Genomic DNA, 24,897 nt, shown 5'->3' with positions numbered 1-24,897 from the left:
GGGTGGGCAGTCCTGGTCCTCAAGGGCCGGTGTCCTGCATGTTTTAGAGTTTTCCCTGCTTTAACACCCCTGATTCAAATTAATCATTGTAATCAGCTTGCCATCAAGGCCTGCACAATTCTGTTAACGACACAAGTCACTTGTATCATGGTGCAATGAAGCAGGGAAACATCTCAAACATGCGGGACACCGACCCTCGAGGACCAGGATTGCCCACCCCTGCCATAAAGGCAGGATTCAGGTCGAGAGATGGACCACAGTCAGTCACAGAATAAAGCAGTACATCCGAGGAGTGAAGTGGGACTCCTGCTGCTTTTTCAGCTGCTTTAAAATGGACATCTCTTATATAAACTCCTGTAACCGCTGTGCTGATGGATTCGTGCCTGCAGATGCTCGAGGCAGCTATGTGGCTGCTGTTGTAGCCCTCACACCCACATGCTAGTGTTCTTCAGAGTCTGCACATCCTCTGCTCGAACGCTGAAGCCAAAAACGAACACAGCAAAATTCACGAGGAGCGATGACTGTGTCTCTGCAGAGCACGAGGCTGGTTCCCACCTCTGCTCGGTCTTAAAACAGGACTGGGAGGTTTACTTTGGTTTGAATCTCTGTTATGGTCATGAATATCCTGCATAATACGCGTTTTGAGACGTTAGTTGAGCTGTGTGACGTCACTAATCGAGAGGACTGTGTGCCCTTCCTTTCACAGCCTGGTGGTCTCACCTAAACTAGCACCCAGCACTGACCCCAACCCTCCACCTCCTCCACCTAGGCACCCCCCTCCTTTTCCCCTTGTAGATCCTGACGCTGTGTTTTCTGCCCTGCACCACACTAACCCTTTCCACAACTCACAGACCGCACCGTCCCTCGTTTCCCCCGGCAACCCTTTCTTCTCTCTAACGCAGCACAACCCTTTCTACGAAGACGCGCTAAAACCTCTGCTGCCTCCTCTGCCTTATCTTTCCAGCTCCCGGCCCCCCATAACTCAGCTCTTTCCGCAGCCGAGTAACCGTAACCCCACCCTGACCCACGACCGCCCAACCATGGAGGATCCCATCAACGCGGCTGACGCGGACAGCCAAGTGACGGTGACCAGAGCCGGGGCGAGACCTCATCCTCCCGTGTCCCCTGGTGGGAAAAAGTCATCCAACCCTTTTATTTCTGGCGGGAAGCTCGACCCAGAGCCGCAGTGGGACGAGTCCTTTGACGAGTTTGCAGCTGGCAGGCTGCAGTCTCCCAAGGACCTGAGCTCAGAATGCCCAGCGCAGCACTACGAACCCAGAGACCAGCCACTGGAACGCTGCAGTAATGAGGCAGCAGTAACGGATGCTGATGAAAACACTAACGGGAATGACTGGATACATCATCAGCTTAGGACAACGTGGTCATTTGAGGAACTGGGAGGAACCAGCCAGGCGACCAAAACAAACTCGCGCCACCTGGACACTTTCCCACAATTGCTTGAAACAATCCCGGAGCAAATGAGCCCCGATAGTGACGTCACTTTAAACGCTGGTGCTAACACTCCAACACTGTATGCTCATGCTGAAATGAAACAAGGCAGTGATGCTACTAACGATTTAACAGACACTAACATGAATGCAGCCGCGTCTGAGGCCTCATCTGCACCACTCGGCAGCAGCTCTCCAGGCCCTTCTGCTTCAGCCGTCTGCAGCTTAGCAGAAGACGGGCTTCCCTGTTTCCCTTCTCCAACTGACAACTTCTCGGCATTGTCCTCTGAAGAAGCTGAAAGCAATGTCCTGCGCTCTGGGAACTCCCCTAAATCAGCTGTGCTACATCAGGTGAAGTCCTCGGAGTCGGAAGACGGCATTGCTGAGGGGTCCAACGACCTGTCCTTAGTGGATGTTGCCCAGGAAACTGTTATCCAGTATGAGGATGGTGACGGAGGAAACGGGGCTTCTTTGGAGTCGGGCGATGACAGCAAAGTTGAAGACGTGTGGGGATTAGATGTTCCAACGGTGGAGCTATTTAAGGGTTTAAGTGACGGCTCTATGAACACGGCCGCGGACGTGGACGTCCCTGGCTCTCCAGATGGACTCTCCTCCCCACTGCCGTCCCTGTACATCACAACCTTTGCCCCTGATGTGGAGCAGACCTCGCTGCCCACCGGCTCCGGTTTCCCGTTTCCAACTGACAACTTCTCCGCATTGTCCTCTGAAGAAGCTGAAAGCAATGTCCTGCGCTCTGGGAACTCCCCTAAATCAGCTGTGCTACATCAGGTGAAGTCCTCGGAGTCAGAAGACGGCATTCTTGAGGGGTTCAACGACCCGTCCTTAGTTGCCCAGGAAACTGTTATCCAGTATGAAGATGGTGACGGCGGAAACGGGGCTTCTTTGGAGTCGGGCGACGAAAGCAAAGTTGAAGACATGTGGGGAGTAGATGTTCCAACGGTGGAGCTATTTAAGGGTTTAAGTGACGGCTCTGTGAACGCGGACGGGGACGTCCCTGCCTCTCCAGATGGACAATCCTCCCCACTGCCGTCCCTGTATGTCAAAACCTCGTCCCCTAATGTGGAGCAGGCCTCGCTGCCCACCGGCTCCGGTTTCCCGTCTCCAACTGACAACTTCTCGGCATTGTCCTCTGAAGAAGCTGAAAGCAATGTCCTGCGCTCTGGGAACTCCCCTAAATCAGCTGGGCTACATCAGGTGAAGTCCTCGGAGTCGGAAGACGGCATTGCTGAGGGGTCCAACGACCCGTCCCTAGTTGATGTTGCCCAGGAAACTGTTATCCAGTATGAAGATGGTGACGGAGGAAACGGGGCTTCTTTGGAGTCGGACGATGAAAGCAAAGTTGAAGACATGTGGGGATTAGATGTTCCGGTGGAGCTATTTAAGGGTTTAAGTGACGGCTCTGTGAACACGGCCGCGGACGTGGACGTCCCTGGCTCTCCAGATGGACAATCCTCCCCACTGCCGTCCCTGTACGTCACAACCTCGTCCCCTGATGTGGAGCAGGCCTCGCTGCCCACCGGCTCCGGAGAGCAGGGTGCCGACCCGTACCCACATTCACCGTCTAACGTCTCTCTTGAGTTCCTCGACATGAGTCACATTGCGAGTAGCGCCAGCCCAGACGTCGACGGCGATTTGTGTCACGCAGCAATATCTGAGCGGAGTGGCGGCAGCTTAGTCCGCAGCCTTTATGTCAGCACCGACTCGCAGGATTACCAGACCTGCAACTCTCACTCGTCCTCCTGGCAGTCCAGCGCCTCGGAGATGAACGACACGCTGCATTCTGCCAACTCCACGCTCTGTGGCGAGCTCAGCCACATCCACGCAGCCGCCCTGACGGATTCTAGAAACACAGACACAGACATTACACAAAGATTTGAGGAAAACAAGGAGACATTCTTTGAGACTGGGTTCACAACGGGAGACGGACACCAGGTAGTGGTGCCACAGCCCCACTCTCCCATCACACATGATCCAAAGAGCCTTGGGGACGGAGAGGTGGGGCGTCATGAGGTCCTGGCAAGAACGTTGCTGAACTGGGCGGAGGGACAAAATGCTTCCCTACGCCGCTCCCAGTCCGAAAGTACCCTGGCGCCGGCCTTCGATGAAACCCTCCTGCCTTCCTTTGGGAGCGATCCCACCTCTGTCCAGTGGTCTTCCCACCACTTCCCCTTTCTGACCCCCTTTGCTCCTGAAAGCAGTAGCTCTCCTCTAGCGCTCTGTACCCTCCCTCCCTTTGCAAACGTTGCAGCCGCATTTCCACATGGTACCGCTCCACCGCCGGGGCCGGAGGACGCAGAGCAGCCGCCCGCGCAGCCAGCGCAGCCGCCGCCGCCGCAGCCGCAGGCGGCCTCGCAGCAGAACAGGTGAGGGTGCACATGCTCGGTGCTTGGTGGCGAGGTGGAGAGGAATTTCTATCCCGCCGTTTCCTCGGTCTCCTCCCATGGCTCTGCTTCCGCAAGCCTCTCCTCCAGCTCTCGTGGGCTTTCTCCTTTTGTGGTGTGACCTCCTGCTTTTCATCACTTTGTTGAAACATGCACACGTACGCACAGATACCGCTGTTAACAGGACTCTCCTGTAGGTTTCTTGTGTGTGACCTGGCTGTGGTAACAGGGGGGAAAACCAAGCCTCAGACCAATTAACGGTTATTATTTTGCCCTGATCTTGCACCACACATACATCCCCCCTCCCAACACAGACACACACACAAACACACACACACACACACCCCTCCCAACACACACATGCATGCAGACCTCCTCCCTCCCCACAGGGCCAGCTCGTGTTGTCACACCGCCACACTCCTTTGCCAACATATCCAGCAGAAATCTGACAGAAAGGTGTTGTTTTGTCATTTCCTCTTCACCTTGGGGTAATAACGCCCTCAACACAGTTCTGATTACACCTATGCATGCATTTCAGTCTCTCGGGTTTAAGGTACTTTGGGTTTTAATGCTCACCACTTCTTCTGGGGAATCTTAAATCTGTGCATCCTTCTCTTGGTTTCGCTCTGAGGTGTTTTGGGGGGATTTGAACCTGTTCCTGACGTCTGTTGTCATCGTGGAGGTCTAGGGAACAACCTCAAACAATGGAAGAAGCGCTGTTAGTGACTGGAAATGAAAGTTAGTGCAGCAGCTCTTTCGAATGTAGGTCACAGACGGAGGAAATTCTCTTTCCTGTGCTTTTATTAAGTCATTGTCTCAGAAGATTCGTCGGGTGTGAGTTTTACAGAGCGGCTGTTTATCTGTCCTCCAAAATGGAAACTATGGTTTCCAAAATTAGTCATTGTTCCAAAGGAAACTGGTGGGATTATGAGGGATTTTCAGAATAAAAGCTTAGTTTAAACCTTTAGCTTATTGTATTGTACCCCATGTGTCTGTCTGTGCACAGGAGCGCGATCCATCATCTCTCCTCCCTTCATCCTTCCTATTCGAGTCAAGCCAACTTTATGTCTAAAGCACCTTAAAGTAGGGTTGTCCCGATCAGGATTTTTTTAGCTCCCGATCATTTGAGTTTGAGTATCTGCCGATCCCGATTTTTCCCGATCCGATCACTTTTTTTGGCTCCCGATACATTTCCGATACTTTTTACCGATCAGATACAGTTTCTTTTATTGTCCATTGGAGAACATGGACATATATTTCAACAAAGCTTATCGGCACTGGTGCCACAAAATGTAAAAACATGAAATTGTAAACTAAAACAAAAAGTGCAGAATAGTGCAATAACAAAAATAAATTAATTTAACTTCAAAAGAGGTAGTTGAATGACATCCAGTCAAACTTTTGGCTTAACCTCATTGCAACATTCTGAATGGCATGAAATGAATAGCAGCAGCTTAATGCAACATTAACATATATAAAATTTCACAATTCAAACATGTAAACCATGTTAGTTTCGCTTACTTCGCCACTTCTGGCCGCCGACCGGAAGTGACGTTAAATGCACCAATATATAAAACAATTTAATATATATTAAAAACATTAATAACTAGGTATGTCCCGATACTTTTTTGGCCAATTACCGATGTTTTGAAAATGCCATGATCGAGCCCGATCAATCGAGGGGCCGATCGATCAGGACAACACTACCTTAATGATAAAAGACACAAATAAATCATGAAAAAAAAATATTTAGGGATGCGGGGGTCTGCTGTAGCCTGTTCCAGATGACCTCAGGGAATAGACAGGGGACACTTCGCCTAGGGAACAGTTCGACTAGGGAACACCTCAACTGGGGGAGACACCTCAACCGGGGACACCTCGAGGAAAACATGTCCCGCTGTCTCTTTTTTTAGGATGGCCGGGAATCTGCACCGAGATTAGATTAAATGATTTTCATTTCCTTATTTATATCTCCAGGGAGAGCCGAGCTCGGTACCAAGGTCACCTGGTTCCACCTGAGCGGGTTCTGTTTGATAGTCAGAACCCCTGAAAAGAGCGCTGGGATCCCTGTTTGGCAGGAATTAAATTGTGCGTGTCTCTTTTTAGGCGGTGAGTCCTACCTGTAGAGATTTAGTTTTCTAGTACGTGTTTGTTGTCTGGGTGCACCCCCGGAGCAGAGCAGACCCAGCAGACCCCCGTGGTAACAGACGGATGGATGTGAGCGGCCTGTTGCGCGTTTTTACCGTCTGAAATAATATAAATGTTATCCTCAGATGTTCAGAAACAAGGGACCTCCAGTATGACAATCAGATATTGTTGGGAGCGTGAAACTGAACAGAGACGTGTTGTATCACGTGTGTGCGTGTGTGTTTTCATCTCTTCTCGTCCCGTCCAGTCCCCACCCAGTGAAGCCGCTGACGAACGCCCTGCTGGCCGAGGAGAAGCGGTCCGTGCTGGCCACCGGCCTGGAGAAGCTCAAGTCCACCATCCACCCGGGGAGGAGCGGCCACATCAGCGAGCAGGAGGCGGACAAGAGGAAGGTACTGCTCTCAGATAACAGCTCCATGTTGATTCACTAGGCAGGTTCAGGCAGAGACGTTTTATAAACTCTACCCCCCACTACGGTTGGGTTTCCTGTATCTGTGTCACGTGGGTTTCCCCACCGCCCCTTTAGGAGAATAACAGCAGGTCCTGAGTCTATTGAGTCCTATGGGAAAAGTGAACGTGAGCACAGATTATTACCAATTCCTTCGTCCCATAGTAACCTAAGTAAATATGGGACCCATTTTTCAAAAGCCACAAACCTTCTGAACATTCTGACACCAAAATGGCAATTTTCAGACCAACAGATTAGGAGAATATGAACTTTGTTTGAGACCTGTCTCTGTCTGAGCAACACACTCTTGTGAGATTTGGCTCTCATAGCTAATAATATAATATAATATAATAATAATACATAGCTCTCCTCTCTGGCGCTGATTCAGAGATTCAGAGTCGTCGGTCACTGCAGAACTGCCAACATCGTTTTCCCATCGGATAAACTTTAAAACTAAAATAAAACTTGCTTCTTTGCTTAATAATACTGTTATTGTTATTATTGAAGTCTTTTTGGAAGGAAAAAAAGAATATTAGACTGATCCGATGATCTTGTACTGGGTTGATATCAGACATTAAGGTAGCAGATTAAAAAAAACGAGCGGCAAAATAAGGCGCAAATATTAAAGTTGTACTGTATCTAGTGTTGTATGTTCCAAAACGATGTGGGGAGAGCGGCGACCACGCCCACTTAGGAGACAGGAAGTGTAAACCATTTCATACCATTGACAGAAACGGTAATGCGCTATCTTCTGTATTAGGGCTGGGGATCGATTCAAATGTCAAGATTTGATTCGATTCGATTCCAATATTGATTTGGGTTAGTGTTATTAAAACTGTTTTTTTAGCTGTTGCATGAATTATATGACTGTAGTTATGCAACATATTAATACTAGTATTATATTGAGATTCAACAGCAAGTATTGCAGCTAATGATGCTGTAAGGACCAATCAGCTCCCAGAATGCTGATAGAACTGCTTTCAGAAACATCGTGTGGAGCAGAATTACCAAACAGATCCAGGGAGGAAACAGAGACGGATGAAATCAGTTTTATTTTTTTCCCACATTCCGTTTTTATTTGTTCCATTTTCGGTCTATTTTGGTTTTTAATTTTTGAGCATTTGGTTTTTAGCATTTTTTACAAATGTAACCCCAAGACAGCATATAAAGTAATGAAATATAGACAATTTATGCAATTATAACCTAACACTTTAATGTTTTCATACCTTTAAACATATTTAAAGGCAAAAACATGGCACCAATTATTCTCGTGTCCAACAAAACATTCCTTTTTTGAGGATAAACAAAAAAATAACCAAAAGTTGTAATGTAATGATGAAAAAAAAAAATAAATAAATAAATAAAATGAAAAAAATAAAATCGATCTTTAGACATATGAATCGATTTTTAGGAATTAATATGAGAATTGATTTAGAATTGGGAAATCGATTTTTTTCAACACAGGCCTATTCTGTATAGAGTATCTTTGGTTCAGGCTGTCCGTGACCAACCTTGTGTGCTCCTCTGGTTCTCTCTGCTCCCCCAGTCTCTGACAGAAGGCGCGGGCTCGTACTACCACCTGACCCACAGCGAGCTGGTGGCCCTGCTGGTGCAGCGCGAGGCGGATCTGGACGACCAGAAATCGGCGTTCGAGCACCAGAAACTGCTGCTGGCCAAGCGCGAGCTGGAGCTGCGGAGGCTGAAGCCGCAGGTCAAGGACCTGGAGGACTACATCGACACGCTGCTGGTGCGCATCATGGAGCAGAAGCCCACCCTCCTGCAAGTGCGCAAGGAACCCTCCAAGCTCAAGTGACGACGGAGAGGAAGGGGTTGCATCCGCTCACTCTAACCCCCACAACTGCTCTTTAGTCTTTTCACTGCTATGCCGTCCTTTTTGATACAAACATTTAGGCACCGAGAGGTGTCAAGGCGACGTTTTCCAGTCTTGACTGTCCCTGAAGAGCGTTCCTCGGTGGCAGGTTTGGTTCGAGCGGTTCCGAATGTAGCGCATCCTCAGGTTGTTTTCAGGTTCACACAGTCAGGTGGCGGTTTGCAAACCCCGGAGATGCTTCCAGTTTGAGGTCCTACTAGAAACATTGAGTCCTTATTTTCACTTCACAGATCACTTTAACACCTTGTCACAGCAAAGAGGAGCTGGTAGGGTTTCTATCTACAGCAGTCTTTATCAAGCCCAGCTGCTAATGGCACCTTCACGATGTGATATCAGATCAGAACCCAAAGGTATTACATGTGCTGTATTTGAGTTCCCACACCGTCTCTCCGACTGATGGAGCTCCTCATTATGGTTTTGTGGTTGTTTCTCCTCCGATAGACCTGTCGCTCATCCAATTCTGCAGAGTCTGTCCCACGAAACATGTCAAAGGTTAGAATAACAGCTGTCTTTTAAAGACAGATGTCCTGATTATTGGCTCTTTACAGTGTCAGCTTTTGGTACATGTGGGCCGACGTTAAAAGGGAAGCTTCCCCCACAAGTGCTGCGTTGCACAACGAGGACAAACCATTAAGAAATCGGTGTTTCCTGCAAGCCGAGGCTTGACAGAGATAATCCTACAGGGCGGCACTGCCCGGCGCGAGTTAAACCGATCCAGAACCCGGACCAGCGGGAGGTGAATCCTGGTTCAGCGGGAGAAAGCTGCAAACCTGCTCGGTGTCACTTTCCCCAGTTGCTTTTAAGACTGTTTTGGATTGAAACTCCACAAAAACTCCTTGATAAATGCGCTCCGACTAGTTCTCCAAAACTGCAAACCAAATGAGAAGCGTGAGAGTTCGGGCATGTCACGTGCACATCACTGGAAACTGATTGTAGCTTACGAATGTTCAAAAGTGTTCTTAGCCAACAAGTGAATGGGTTTTATTCTCCACACGAGATAAGTGCTGTTTATCTTTCGCCTGCTTCTTCTTCCCCCCCCTTTTTCTCCTTCTTTTCTTGGGCACATCTTGAAATCCCCCCACAATGCTCAGCCACATAAGCTAACTGATTCTCATCTGGGTCACGGCGTTATCAGGTGAAGACAGTATCGCTGGGTATGGAGATCGGGGCGCCGCAGCTTCTCTGATTCCTGCGACGTGCCGGTACTTGACCCCCCCACCCCCCACCCCCACCTCGGTGTTCCTGCGTCACATCCGCTTCTGCTTCCGCACGCATTACGCTTCCAGGTGTTGCAAAGGGACGTATACCGCGTTTTACAGCATATATGCCGTATTGAAATGCCAAACGCTGCCTTATTTTTTTGTTCTGTTTCCATGTCCGTTGAGAATTCTAGCGCTTCATTTGAGTTGTCGGGGGCAGGTTCTGAAAGAGCAAAGCCATCTGTTCACTGAAGGTTGTGTTTTTTTTATCGGTTCGATGCTTTTTATAATATTGTTTAGATCACTGCACAGTAATAAATTGTATACATACCAATAAAAAAATGAGTAATATCAGTGATTTTACTGTGAAATAAAAGAAGAAAAGAAAAAAAAAAACACAAAGCCTTGAAACTTAATCTGTAGAGCTGATTGATACACCATGAAGTATTCTGATATGATGCCACTTTTAACAGCATTTGTGGATGTTCTTGCACTACTTAATAGTCAGAAGAAAAGTCTCTACTGTACCTGTCTGTGTGATATCGGTAGAGTTAGATCGACTTTACACCGTACTGCACTTTCTAAACGCTCTTGTGATTAAGCACCTGGCCTCTCGTGACACCGCAACAATGATTTACCGGTGAGCTCATCGCTTAAAGCATCCAGAACCACGCCATCGCCTCCGTTCTGCTGTGTGACTGCGTATCAAGAGCATAGACGACTATAGAAGCATATTAGATATGACTCGGCACTTACAGGAACAGCCATCCTCTTTCATGTCTTCCATTTGACAAGGTTTTTAAGTTCCAACTGATTGTGTTTTGTCTTTGGTTGTGTAGCTGGTTGAATGGGCTCCAGGTTGGTATGTAAGATTGGAACGTTTACAATCCGTGATGCAAATCTGTTTCACAAATTTTGTATATTTAATAAAGAGTATTTTGTGTTTCCTGCTCACAATATGTATGTTTGCAGTTCTTTGTTTCACTAGTTTAGCCACTCCAATGCTACCTATAATTCATATTTTCTGTATTCGATGTCATTTACAGGACTGTCTCATAAAATTAGAATATTGTGATTTTCTGTAATGCAATTACAAAAACAAAAATGTCATACATTCTGGATTCATTACAAATCAACTGAAATATTGCAAGCCTTTTATTATTTTAATATTGCTGATCATGGCTTACAGTTTAAGAAAACTCAAATCTCAAAAATCTCCAAAAATTTTAATATTGTGGGAATCTTAATCTTAAACTGTAAGCCATAATCAGCAATATTAAAATAATACAAGGCTTGCAATATTTCAGTTGATTTGTAATGAATCCAGAATGTATGACATTTTTGTTTTTTTAATTGCATTACAGAAAATAAAGAACTTTATCACAATATTGTAATTTTCTGAGACAGTCCTGTATTTTATTTTATTGTATTTGTGTTTTATTTTCCCAGCATAAGGGTGTTAAACCGGTCCCACACTGCAAGGCCAAACATCATCCTAGATACGATATCCTTTATCTATAGAATAAGTATCTGAAAATCACACAGAGGACTAAAGCAATTAATACTTTTTAGTTCAATTAGAATTTTACCCAAGTATGGGTTTTAACAACTCTACATTAACAACTACTGAAGACAACAACATTAACAACATTTAACAACTCTACATTAAAAAAATTTAAAGATTATCACTTAAATGTCCACAATAGTAGCTACATCACCAACACAGACTGATAAAATTGTATTATTAGTGAACCGTAATAAAAAAGAATGCTGTTTTGTTGAGATGTGCAAAGATATTTACAGGACTGTCTCAGAAAATTAGAATATTGTGATAAAGTTCTTTATTTTCTGTAATGCAACTAAAAAAACAAAAATGTCATACATTCTGGATTCATTACAAATCAACTGAAATATTGCAAGCCTTTTATTATTTTAATATTGCTGATTATGGTTTGCAGTTTAAGATTAAGATTCCCAGAATATTCTATTTTTTTTAAATAGGATATTTGAGTTTTCTTAAGCTGTAAGCCATGATCAGCAATATTAAAATAATAAAAGGCTTGCAATATTTCAGTTGATTTGTAATGAATCCAGAATGCATGACATTTCTGTTTTTGTAATTGCATTACAGAAAATCACAATATTCTAATTTTCTGAGACAGTCCTGTATATGGTTTAAGGGTGTAATTAAAGCTATTGTGTTGTATTAGGCTTTGAGTTTAGCGCTACACAACCACTAGAGGGCTATATTTCCATCTATAAATCCAAACATCTCCACGATCATTATCATCTAACAATAACACTTTGATCTGTTCCTCTGGTTCAACTCCAATAATTTACTATGGACAAGTTTGAGAAGTCTTTCCAAATAACAAAAACAAAGCACGTTTTCTTGGGAAATGTAGTCACATTACAAGAAATACGTGAACCTCTTATTGTGGAGTTGCCTATCCAAAACTACGTTGCCCAGAATGCATTTCGGCCTTTGACAGCTGACTCGCGCAGCCCCTCCGCTGCAGGCGTTCATGAAGGGAAGGAAAATAGCGTTTCATAAACTGATAGAAGAAGAAGTTGGGTTTTGCTTTAGTGTTTTGTTTTTGCATTTGCAGCAAAATGTCTGAAAGTCCGGCCTTCCAGTACGGCAAGTCGCGTTTCAACCAGGTACATTTACGTTTATGTCGATAAAGTGTATCTGAAAGTGAACGTGGGCTTTAAATAAGAGCCATCTGTAAAGGATAGTTTATGGTACCGCGTTAAATCGACGCAGAGCCTACGGCGTAGGGTACGCCGTACAGGGCGCGTTGCCGCGTACCTTACGCCGTAGGCTCTGCGTCGATTTAACGCGGTACCATAATTCAGGTTTAAACACCCTAACAGATGACATGTTTATATGTGCCTGTATCAAATCCAGTCAAAGCAACATAAACTAAACCGTTCTGTTTATTGGTCATTTGGACCGAAGCATTTGTTAAGTAGTGCTTTGGCGCTACGGTGTCTCTAAATGTGAGTTAGTTTTAAAGTTGCAACAAAAAGCGGACTTTGAGCTCAGCGCCTGAGGAAGTTTAAAGATGACGCTGAAGTTGGTTTCCGATTCGGACAAAAAGGACCATTTCACCATTTTTCAGAGGTGTCTTCAGTATTCACATTCATTACTCAGGTAGAAGTATAGATACTAGAGTTTAAAAATACTACTGTAGAAGTTGAAGTATCAACTCGAGTTTTTTACTCAAGTAAAAGTATAAAAGTACTGGTTTCAAAACTACTTAAAGTATAAAAGTAAAAGTAATGTAATGGGGAAAAAAGCCATTAAGGACAAAAGCCATTGAAAATGAATGCATCTTAGTATAATGTAAATATATTAAAGAACCATATATGTGTACTATTGAGCATTAACATGTGTTTCAGAGAGCAGGAGATATGATGACTAGTTGCCTATAAGTATTGTAATGGTGCAAAAAGTCAAACTTCAGAGGCATGTTATCATTTATCCTAACCTTTATTGGAATGTACATCCAAGTTTAGTTGCAGGAATCTGAGGGAACGGATGTAAGAACAAAACTGGACAAGAACATCTGAAACAACCACAACCAAATTCACTCTATCCGGATGGAGCAATTTAACTGGATAGTTTTTTTTTAAAGGCCGAAATGAAATAGAGTAACGAGGCTGTTTTTAAAATGTAAGGAGTAAAAAGTACAGATAATTGCGTGAAAATGTAAGGAGTAAAAGTAAAAAGTCGTCTGAAAAATAATTACTCCAGTGAAGTATAGATCAGTGTTTCCCAACCCTGGTCCTCGAGCCCCCCCTATCCTGCATGTTTTAGATGTTTCCCTGCACCAACACACCTGATTCTAATGAATGGTCCTAATTAGCTTGTCACCAAGGTCTGCACAACTCTGTTGATGACACAGGTACTTTTATCACGGTGTGCTGAAGCAGGGGAGCACCTAAAACATGCAGGACAGGGGCCCACGAGGACCAGGGTTGGGAAACACTGGTATAGATAACCAAAATTTCTACTTAAGTAAGGTAACAAAGTATTTGTACTTTGTTACTTGACACCTCTGCCATTTTTAAACATCTCAAACACCTTATTCTTGGTAAACAAACAAACGAATCTGGGGAATTTTATCTCTTGGATTGTAAAACTTCTGTTATGTTACTCTATTATGTTACTGAAAATGCATTAAAGGGCCATTTTAACATGCTACAGTGACCGACTATGCATTTTACAGATACTTAAATTCAGAGGTGTATAATCCAGGTGCCATAAAGTAAAAACCCTGCCATGTTTCTGTATCAGCCTGCACATTTAAAACAGGTGTTTTCACTAACGACCTCCCATCTACCTGCAGAGGAGCTGGTTTAGTGATGGTTGGAACAACTGCTGGACTGGATTTTACTTTATGGCACCTGGATTATACACCTCTGCTTAAATTAAAGAGCTGCTGATTGAGCCAGAAAAAAAAGAAATATATCTCCATAATTTTATGACCATAGACTGTAAAAAAAAGAACTGCACAACCCACTTGTGACGTCACTCTTAGGTTTTCTTATGGTGCTTTTCCACCAGTACCTACTCGGCTCGACTAAACTCTTTCTGGTCTCTTTTCCATAACAATTCAGCACCTGGAGCAGAAGTAGGAGGTTGGAGCAAAGCTGCTGTGACGTATTTGATTGTGTGATTTAAACGAAGAAGACAACACTAAAGATGTAGAACCTGGAGGAGATGATAGATGTGCTGCTGGGTCTGTGGCTTGTGTTCGATATCAAGTAAAAAGCCGTGAGCAGCTATGAAGTGACAGAGCTCCTGGTGGATCTGGTCGTTCCTTATCACCCGTCTAGATCCCTTTTTAATTCTCTCCTCAGCACCAGGTTTATGAACATCTGCACCTCAGAGTTGGATCACCAAATAGACTTTTGTGCTGCCATTACCTGTCGAATAAAATGAACAAGAATCCGTCAGAGTCTCTTTCTCTGATTTCCTCCTCCTGACTCAGACGTCTGACTCCAACCCCCCGACCAATCGGTGGCCTGTAGTGTGATGATGTCAGATACAGCCGACTCAGCAGCTTAGAACCTCAGCAGAATAGATACAGAAAAGTATCTACTTGGCACGTTAGACCCCTGGTGGAAAAGAACCAAACCGAGTGGAGGCGAGTCGAGTCGGGCTGAGTAGCTACTAGTGGAAAAGCGCCATTACTGGTACTATCTAACCATCTATACTGTTACAGATGGGTGAAGCAAACAGACTGGGATGCCCGCTGGGACACAGCCGCCTTATTTTAGTCAAGGTTTGCTATTTTAGCTTGGCTGACCTAGCTTATACAAACCTATGATACTATTAAATATTACTTTGCATTCATTCTTTTCAAATCTGTTCAAACACGTCCCCGTGTCAAATGTTGTCACTGAGCTGAAATCTAACAGAAATGCCGCCGGGGCTGAAACGAGGACTAGCAGAGTTCCCGCGGGCTCTGTGGTGGCCTGGTTGCGTTGGAGCTGTTGCAGTCATGCAAGCCCTGCGGCACCACAGAATAAGTGACTGTGAGTCCTGGCAGACTTCCAGGGAAGGGCCCTGAAGTCAGCTGCTGTGGCTCCTGGCCTGTGATCCATTGGTTTCTGAGGAGCCGTTTTGAAATCTCTTTCCTTGTACTGCGCGCAGCCATGTTGCCCAAGAAGCTGACAGAAACATTCCCACTGTATGTGAATCAAAGTTAGCTGTGGCTACCAGCTCCTTCAGCCAATTTCTGCAGAAGGAGATGCAGAGCTGCTGGTGAGGCAAGTTTATCTCTATAGTACAATTCATCAACAAGCTGATTCAAAGTGCTTTACAGAGACATTAAAACATCACATAGTATAAATAAAAGGCATGATATGAAGTTTAACTCTTGTGCTGTCTTTGGGTCAAGGGAGGGTGAAGGGACAAAAGAAGGAATGAAGGAAGGGAGAAAAGATGGAAGGGAGGAAGGGAGAAAAGATGGAAGGGAGGAAGGGAGAAAAGATGGAAGGAAGGAAAGAAGGAAGTAAGGAGAAAAGAAGGAAGGAAGTTGGAAAGAGAGTAAGGAAGGGAGGAAAGATGGAAGGAAGGAAGGAAGGAAAGAAGGGAGAAAAGGAAAGAAGGGAGGGAGGAAGGAATGGAGAAAAGGAAAGAAAGAAGGGAGGGAAGAAGGAAGGAATGGAGAAAATAAGGAAAGAAGGAAGGAAAAGCAAAGAAGGTAATAAAGGAACGAATGACGAAAGGGAGGAAGAAAAATGAGTAAAGGAGGGTAAAAAAGGAGGAAAAGAGGAAAGGAAGAAGGATGGAGAGAGCATGGCAGGAGGAAGGAAGGATAGAAGAATTGGGTCCTTTTGACCCAAAGGCAGCACAAGGGTTAAACAAAAATTAAAGAAAAGAGAACAATAGATAAAATCAGTAGTTAAAATATGGTTTTAGGTTTTGAAACTCAAACTTAAAAGTATCAGTGCAGATTTGGAGCTTTATTAAAATGCAGCTGAGAACAGGTAAGACTTCAACCTGTGTTTCAGCTGATCTGAGGGTTTCTGGGAGTTTGTTCCAGACATGTGAAGCGAAGAAGCTGAATGCAGCTTCTCATGTCTGGTTCTGACTCTGGGAACTGATAAAAAACAGATCCAGATGCCCTGAGGGGTCTGGGAGGTTCATACCGGGTCAGGAGGTCCTGATGTGTTCTGGTTCTGGACCATTCAGATCTTTATAGACCAGCACCAGAACTTTAAAGTCTGACAGGCAGGGTAAAGACCTCACAGCTGGACTGATGTGGTCCACTTTTAGGTCTTAGTGAGGACTGGGGCAGCATAGTTCTGAATGAGCTGCAGTTTTATAACTGACTTTTAAGGTGGACTGTAAAGATGCTGTTACAATAATCAAGCTACTACAGATGAATGCTGGACTTCTGTCTCCAGGTCCTGCTAAGACACCAGATCTTTTAACCTTGATATGTTCTTAAGGTAGGCTGACTTTGTTGGAGATGTAAGATATGCTCCAGGTCTTTGCGGTTAATGGCTTGAAACTGTGTCATGGTGTTTAAACCGGTTTTCGGGGGACACGGTACACGTGCTGAACCTGCTGCTGATGTACCAACTACTTGTCTAATATTTAGGATTTTCTCTGGAGGGTTTGTTAGCCTGTCGCAGGTCAACTGTAGCAGATAAGGCCCGAGCATCAAGACTGTTTTTGGTGATGATGTCAGAGAAGTAGGACTTCCTTGCATTCCTCAATTGTAAATTCTAAGAGTGAAGTGGACGTTTACAGCAGAATATCCAGTTTCAGATGTTGTTTCAGTGGCAAAATCAAAACTTATTGCTGCATTTAGCCGACGCTGGGTTAGTATACACTGCTGATTGCTTAGGTACTATTGGAAAAGTGCCATAAGTGTTGGGTCAGAGAAATTGGCACCTGCTGGAGGTCATTTCTTAGGGTTCTGCTCGTGCTCATCCTGTCCCTCGTTGAGCAGAGGAGCAGGTACTGGTCCGCTTCCACGGCCCTGTCCAGCCTTCCTAGAGTACCAGGAGCGTGCTAAGAGACAGCAAACCTTCTGATGGCACAGAATGTCCTAAATACCAGCAGTGACGCAACAATCCTGATCTTGTAGTACAAACAACTGATTTGTAGTCCAGCTGCACGCGGGAAGTCAGCGGCGACAGACATTCGAGTTCTTTGACGAAATGCTGCCCTAACCATCTTTATCCTACTCAGGCTTTCCGTGAGAAATCTGGTTCATGTTACATTTTGATTTAGACAGCTGTGTAAGAAAAACCCCAATGAAACTCGAGTTTCAGTGCAGAATAAACTATTTGTAAATAGGTTTATAATATTTCAATTAGATGAAGGGAATGTCAAGAGTCCAAATGAAAAGCTTGGGGTTTGTTTAAAAGTAAGCAGCGTTCACATACCCAACTGCTCATTGGTCTCAGCTGGAACAGATTCATTCAGATGTTACTGGTGAATCACACTTAGCAGATTTCAAATACTTTTCCCCCATTAGATGTTTTGATCAACCATCCGTATGTTCAGTAACTGACAATCTGCAGCAGCGAGTCAGATACCAGCTTTCCATCCAAATGAGGAGTTAGAGTAATTAAATAAAGATTGGTGGAGGGATGGGTTGCTGTCAAGGATGCGCGGTGCGTCGCTTTATGTCAAAATGGCTCCTTATGCTCCGTTTTGCGTAAGCGATTAAGAGGTATTTCTGGCATAGTCATTAAAGGAATTAATTGCATTCAGTGTGAGTGGATTTGTGCCTCTAAAAGATGCAGAGAGGAAACAGTTTGCCAGAGGTATTAATGAGGCTCCACCTGGCGGGTTGGAACAGCTGGCCGGCTCTGATAGGCCCGTGTTCCCGGCTGACAGCTGGAATCACCGCCACCCCGAGAATCTGACGCACGTGTCGGAGGAAAAGTGAAGTAGATGGCCTTTCTAAACTCATCCGTGCCCTTCAAGATGTTTTGTAGACTGCGTGTTAATCACAAACTCGGGAACACATTGTGCATCTAATAAGCTTTAAGTTTTAAGCCTTACTAATGATGTTGAAACAATAAAATGTCAGCAGAATCATACAATCATAGATGCAAAAAGGCAGGTGGCATCTCATATTGTTATATTTATTCATTATAATGTATAATGAGTAAATGTTTACTGGATCATTAAAACATTGTACGGCAGCATAGAGGCCTTTGAAACCGGCCCTGTTGGGACATGGGCAAGAAAAGGCAGAAGTAAGTGGAGCTGATTTAATTTTGGATAAACACCTGGAAGAACATATTACAACTAGTTTAGATTAATTTGTGATGGGTTGGCAACATGATCTAAAAAACTGCGTGTACCAGTTGCTGAACGATTACTGTATTCATCAGTGGAAATATGCAAAGACTTTGAATATCTCACCATCTAAAGTGCATAATGATGTGGAAAGGTTCTCATAATCTGGAGAAGTCTCAGTGTTGACGGGTCAAGGAAAGACATGGACGTCCACAATCTTTAGGCCCTCAGGTACGGAAGAGTATTAGGGCAATGCAGGAGAAAACATATTTGAGAGGGGAAGATTTTTTTTTTATTGTGCACTTCGAGAAAAAAGTCGTAATGTCGAGAAAAAAGTTGAAATGTCCAGATTAATGTTGAGATAAAATTTCGAGAAAAAATTCGAAATTTCGCCCTTTTTCTCAACATTTCAACTTTATTCACAAAATTTTGACTTTTCTTGAATTTTTTTTTTTTTTTTTTTAAACAGTGCTCCTACCTAAGTAACAGTCTACCAACCCCGGGAGGGCCCTACACTGAGCTCAGGTCGTCTCCTTAACCTGAGGACTGAGCAGGCTGCATCTTTTCACCAGACAGGGTTGGGTTTCCTCCCCACCTCATCTGGCGCCCCGGTTGGCCAGAGGGGGCATGTGTAGCCCAGGACTGTGTGCATGTTTTTGTGAGGGTAGCTCACATTAGCTACCCAAGGGAACACGGGGAGAACATGCAAACTCCACACAGAAAGGCCCTTTCACCAACCCCACCCAGGGTGTGGGAGCTGAAGTCATGGGGGAACTAACATGCACTTCAGCGCCCACAACGTCCCCGGCGGGAATCGAACCCAGGAACTTCTTGCTGTGAGACGGCGACACCCCTTTTTTAATAATGTTGAAATACAATTTCGAGAAAAAAGTCGAAATTTCGTGAATAAAGTCGAAATTTCGCCCTTTTTCTCAACATTTCAACTTTATTCACAAAATTTTGACTTTTTTCTTGAATTGTATTTCAACATTACTCTCAACATTTCAACTTTTTTCTTGAAATTGTACTTCAACATTATCCTCGACATTTCGACTTCTTTCTCAACATTTCAACTTTTTTCTTGAAACTGTACTTCAACATTAATCTCGACATTTCAACTTTTTTCTCAAAGTGCATAATGAAAGAAAAATCTGCCGCCTCTAAAATATTATTTTTATTTTTCTCCTGCCTGCCCCTAATACTATTCCGTTCTCAGGAGACCGAAATAAGGAAAAGTATGAATCTGCGACAGAAATCCCTGCGTGGTCTAAGAACCACTTCTGGAAATCACCATTGAACAACATACCATCGATCTGGGTATCTGGGCACAAGTGTCACCTGATGCTGGTACTGATTAGATACCAGTCGCTGGTGTAGCGCTAATGCTCCATAACTAACTCAAGCCAACAGCTTCTCCCCGCTGCCAGAGGTGGCAAAAGTACCGTAAGAAGAAGTACAGGAACAGATAGACGGGTATGAGTGGAAGTACCGATTCAACTTCTTGACTCACGTAAAAGTAAGAAGCACAGGGTCTGAAATGTATTTAAGTCAAAAAGTAAGACGGATTTTTTGGGGAATTGAAGTTGCACTTTAGTTAATTGAATAATTTAATGCATTTCTTCCCTCAGGACACTTTTTTTGGACGGTTCCGGCACTTCTTGGACGTGATCGACCCCAGCACACTCTTTGTGACAGAGGTACGCAAATGCAGTCAGTAAAAGAAGGGTCTAATTGTTTGTTTGACTCGACTTCCCTGAATGGCACCTCAGTGAAATGTTTTTAGGGACGGATGCAGCAAACTCTTCAGGGCTCTGAAACTCAAAACCGACAGGTGACTGTTGAATAACAGGGAAAAACACCTTCAGATCTGCCGGTTCCCGCTTTTTCATCCAACTCAACATGTTGAATCGGGCTCAGGTCTGTGTGTGTGAGAGAGCTCTGATTGGCTGTTCAGGAGCTAGACGGACGTCTGAGCAGATAATGCTGCTTTTAATTTCTTTAAAGCTTGTTCGTGTATAATGCATAAGCTAAAAGCATTCCTCCTGCACTGGAAAGTAGATAATACGATGCCGTTCTTTACGGTATGTTCAAGCGATCCTTTTGTGCCCACATGCTGGTAGTGCGGAGAAACATGCTGCTGGTTCTTCACATCAGTTGTTTTTATTGTGGATTGATATGTACGGAAGACCATTAGGGCCACTGGAGGAAAAAAATAGAAGTCTGAGAAAAAAGTCAGAATTCTGACTTTTTTCAGAAACCTAAAAAAGTTATTTTTTTTTTCATTTCTAAAGAAAAGTCGGAATTCTGACTTTAATCTTTAAGAAAACTAAAACAAAAAACAAAATTAACAGGAGGATTTTTATTTTGTTTCTGAAAAAAAAGGCAGAATTCTGACTTTAATCTTTAAGCTACAAAAAACAGATATACATTTTCCTTAGTGCCTCTCTCCACTAAGGCTTTGAACGCTGCAGAGAAGAGGGGGTAATTGTGGCTCTGTGGTTTAGAACTTGGTTCATGCTGCCACCTGTGTTGTTGAAATGTATTTAAAATTATTTATGCTGATCGGTAGTCTCCCTTTTTATTGTTTCTCCCTCCTTGTGTTCTGTGGACTATGAGCTTGGTGCATCTGATGTAGTTTTCCTCTGCTCACATCATGTATGGTCTTATGTCTGAACGTAGCTGTATGATGAATGTGTGCTGAATGATTATATCTGCTGCAAACCTAATTAATAAAGTGAAGTGAAGTGAAACTTTCATTTCTTTCCTTCAGTGGCCCTAATCCTCTTCCTTAGATATGGAATTGAAATTTGGGGTATTTTATTGGCATCAAAAGTATGATTTTGAAGAAAACTCAAATATCCTATCTCAAAAAATGTGAATATTCTGGGAATATTAATCTTAAACTGTAAGCCATGATCAGCAATATTAAAATAATAAAAGGCTTGCAATATTTCAGTTGATTTGTAATGAATCCAGAATTATGACATTTTAGTTTTTTTAATTGCATTACAGAAAATAAAGAACTTTATCTCAATATTAAAATTTTCTGAGACAGTCCTGTATATTGATTATTCTCTATGGGAGGTGTGTTCCATATGATCCCTGTAAACCAGTGATTTTAGTGTACAGCTTTGTTCGTAGCAGCAGGTTTAGGACTTAAACTCAGCTCCGATACGTTTCCTTTTCCTGCATCGGTCCTGCAGTTTTGTGCTACGTTGTCCAACTTGCAGCAAATGCAGTGTAACATTAAGAGGAAAGGATGAGGGGTGTGACGTTGCAGGACACACATGAACACAGAACATGAACGCAGAAATACAGTAAAATGCATATTTCCAGACTCGGACCCACCAAAGACTGAAGGTTGTCATGATGACTGACCTTGTATTTGAGTAGGAAACCTTTAGATTTTTCATTCCCTTTATTCACTCTCATAAAGTCACACATTTTTTATACCGAACTTTGATTAACTTTGATTATACAGAACTATGATTAAACTCTGAAGTCTAAAAACTTTACAGAAACTGCAGTGTTTCCTAAGCTGCTGAAATGCTTCTGGTTCAGGTGCTTGAGGCCTAAAGGCCACAAACAGCAGACCTTTGTTCAGAGCCGGATTAACGGAGAGGCAGAGTAGGCACGTGCCTAGGGCCCGACAGGGGGGGGGGCCCAGACAGAGGGGAAAAAAAAAAAAAAAAAAAAAAAAAAAATGTTTTTTTTTTTTTTTTTTGTCTGCACACATATTAATGGTTGATAACATGCCGGTAAAAACCTAAGGCATATATATATGTGCATTATTACTATATTTAGTATACATACATATTTACATATACGCATACATACGCACAGGGCCGCCGCAAGGGATGTGCGATCCGTGCGACCGCACGGGGCCTGGCGCCCCAAGGGGCCTGGCGCTATGGGCCGTTTTTTTTTCCCCTATTTTTTTTTTTTTTCTTTATAAATATCAACAGTCACGTTCCATTACAGACCTAAATGTGTACTAGTCTGTGCATATCAATAAATATATGTGCAATGATGACGCGTGTCTGTTGTTCAATCCAATGATCAGACCAAGCGCAGACACAAGCTGCTCTGATCCAGACGGGTGGAGGTGGAACAAACTGTCACACAATGTCGAGAAAACAAGACAGATTCAGGAAATTTCGATCAGGGGATGAAAAAAGAAAAAAACTAAAGACAATGGAAGAGTTTAATGCCTCTCTGAAAGGCACGTTTGATAAATTTGTTACAAAAATCACCGATCCGCCCGGGTCTCAAGCAGCCGTGGGGCCCCGCGTCGAGGTAAGCCCAGATGATGATGAGGCAGGGGAAGGTATCCAGTATTTTGCTAATTGGAGAGTTAAAATTGCGCATAGAGACACCAGATCCGACCCGAAAAACCCAAAAATTTCGCGAGGGCCACCCTGGCTATTTCACACAGGGCCTCGCAAATCTCTCAAACGGCTCTGCATACGCATACACATACATACATATACACATACAGACATACATACTACAGCACACTTTGTCTTACTGCAAATTGTATTGGTCTTTGTAGATTTGACTTCTTATTTAACTATTCAATTTAATCAACACATTTAATTAAGATTTTCTGCAGAATGCAGCATTTAATAGAGCATTGTAATAACGTATAAATAATAAAAATCTAAAAATAGTCTGATAGACTGTTTAATATACAACACATGACTTATTTTGGAATATAAAGAACCAACTTGACTATGACTATGCTATGTAAAATGTGAATTAAGTTTTATTAGTAACTTTGGTAAGTTTAAGATTTCATAAATAACATCGATTGAGGGGGGCCCGAAAATCACAGTCTGCCTAGTGTAGTCCATTTATTTAATCCGGCTCTGCCTTTGTTTGACCTTTGCGCCGCATGCAGGCGGCTCGGCTTGTCGTAACATTTCCGCGGTCGTCAGGTGTGTTGTGGGAGATTGTTCCTGGTACCATCAGAGCTGTGGCGCTGAGGGTAATGGAGCTGTTAGTGGGCTCTTTTGTTGACTAATAGCGGAGGCAGCCCCTGGGACGTGACGAGCAGCGGACATATGGGGCAGCTGTGGGGAGTGGAAAGTGCAAACACACACGCACACATGCACATGCACACACATGCACATGCACACACATGCACATGCACACACATGCACATGCACACAGGTTTCACCTTGCTGGGCCAGACGTAGCCTCAACTTGCCCCAGTGACAACAGGGAAGACTGTGATTTTTGCATGCACGCATGACCTCACACACAAATATACATGCACACACACACGTACCTAACCGTCAAGCTCATTAGCATGAATTAGTCCACATGACCACCTGTTATGATCTGCATTAGACAGTGATCAGAAAACTGCTCAGTAGCTGCAGATCTGCAGTGTTTGCTACTCTGACACATGGATCCATGAATCAAATCAAATCAATTATCAATTATTTATATAGCGCTTTTCATGCATATATTGATTGATTGATTGAAATTCTTTATTCAGTCACATCACTCTACAAACATTGAACACAAACATTATTGCAAAATAGTGACTGAAAAGGCACAGGCAGAAGCATAGTGCTTATATTAATGCCTGTCCTACATACAAACAAACAAACAATAGCAAAACATAAAACTAATTATTCCCTGCATGGAGGCTCCCCATGAATAATCACTGGAGCTAAAAGCTACAAGAAAGCAGGATAAGATAGGCTATGAGGTTAAAATACACACTAAAAGAGTATAAAAGTATAACATAAAATCCTAAAAGTAGGTCTAGAAAGCAAGACCTGCTAAAACAAACATAAGAACAACTTAAAACAACAAGACCTGGGTTAAAACAACAAGAACAGCTAGTTAAAACAAGTGTATACAAGAAAGACTAAAAGGAATCAGCTAAAATGTTATGGTTCTAACGTTACTGTTCCCTGTGTCCTCTGTTTTCTGTGGCGTCAGAAACGGCTGCAGGAGTGCGTGGAGCTGCTTGACCGTTTCAGACGGGGAACGTTGCCTCCAGGAGTAACAGATGCTCAGGTAAACTCTCTAAGATCAGCTCAGTGAGTCTCCCTGGTCTCAGCGGAGCATAACAGACACTAAAGCGTGTGTCTGTCCATCTGATGAAATCCAAACACATAGCAAAGGCATGTGTTAAGTGTCCCTGTGTAGCTTAAAAACCACATCTGAAAGACGTTTTTCTTCTGATTTCCACAGCTTTGGACGGCCCAGAAAATAAAGCAGGTAAGACTTTGATGTGCCGTTCCTCTGCATCAACACTAACCCGCAGACTCGCCCGGCTGGGACCCCGATCGCTAGGATCTGATGGATGTGACGTGGTGCCGGTGAAAAGATCAACCAAACTGACGCTGTAGCTCCGAAGGACAGGTGGAGGTGGACAACACCCTTCATTGAACTTAACAGATCTCAACCGTTATTGTTCGATTCTCCCGTAGACACGTGGTCAGGTGTTCAGATGCAAGGCAAGTTTATTTGTATAGCACAATTCAACACAAGGTAATTCAAAGTGTTTTACATCAACATTAAAAGCAGCAAGACAAATTAAACAGTAAATAACAAATAAAATGA

The 24,897-nt window shown here is 43.7% G+C and overlaps 2 protein-coding genes across 2 annotated transcripts in view; both read left to right on the top strand.

Annotated features, from left to right (window-relative positions):
• rab11fip5a (RAB11 family interacting protein 5a (class I)) overlaps window positions 1-9,932 on the top strand; it is a 51,679-nt gene extending 41,747 nt beyond the window's left edge. The window contains exons 4-5 of the mRNA XM_061743066.1: window positions 6,246-6,390; window positions 7,993-9,932. Coding sequence (XP_061599050.1) covers window positions 6,246-6,390; window positions 7,993-8,259 — 412 coding nt within the window. The 3' untranslated portion in view covers window positions 8,260-9,932. The remainder of the gene's footprint in view (window positions 1-6,245; window positions 6,391-7,992) is intronic.
• Window positions 9,933-12,045: 2,113 nt separating this feature from the next.
• sfxn5a (sideroflexin 5a) overlaps window positions 12,046-24,897 on the top strand; it is a 39,392-nt gene continuing 26,540 nt past the window's right edge. Inside the window, exons 1-4 of the mRNA XM_061743093.1 lie at window positions 12,046-12,197; window positions 19,944-20,012; window positions 24,271-24,348; window positions 24,526-24,552. Of these exons, the coding sequence (XP_061599077.1) occupies window positions 12,150-12,197; window positions 19,944-20,012; window positions 24,271-24,348; window positions 24,526-24,552 (222 nt within the window). The 5' untranslated portion in view covers window positions 12,046-12,149. The remainder of the gene's footprint in view (window positions 12,198-19,943; window positions 20,013-24,270; window positions 24,349-24,525; window positions 24,553-24,897) is intronic.

This window comes from Cololabis saira, chromosome 16, assembly GCF_033807715.1.
Source record: "Cololabis saira isolate AMF1-May2022 chromosome 16, fColSai1.1, whole genome shotgun sequence".
Lineage (NCBI taxonomy): Eukaryota > Metazoa > Chordata > Actinopteri > Beloniformes > Belonidae > Cololabis > Cololabis saira.
The sequence above is the reverse complement of the archived record's forward strand: the minus strand, read 5'-3'. Positions and strand labels throughout refer to the sequence as shown.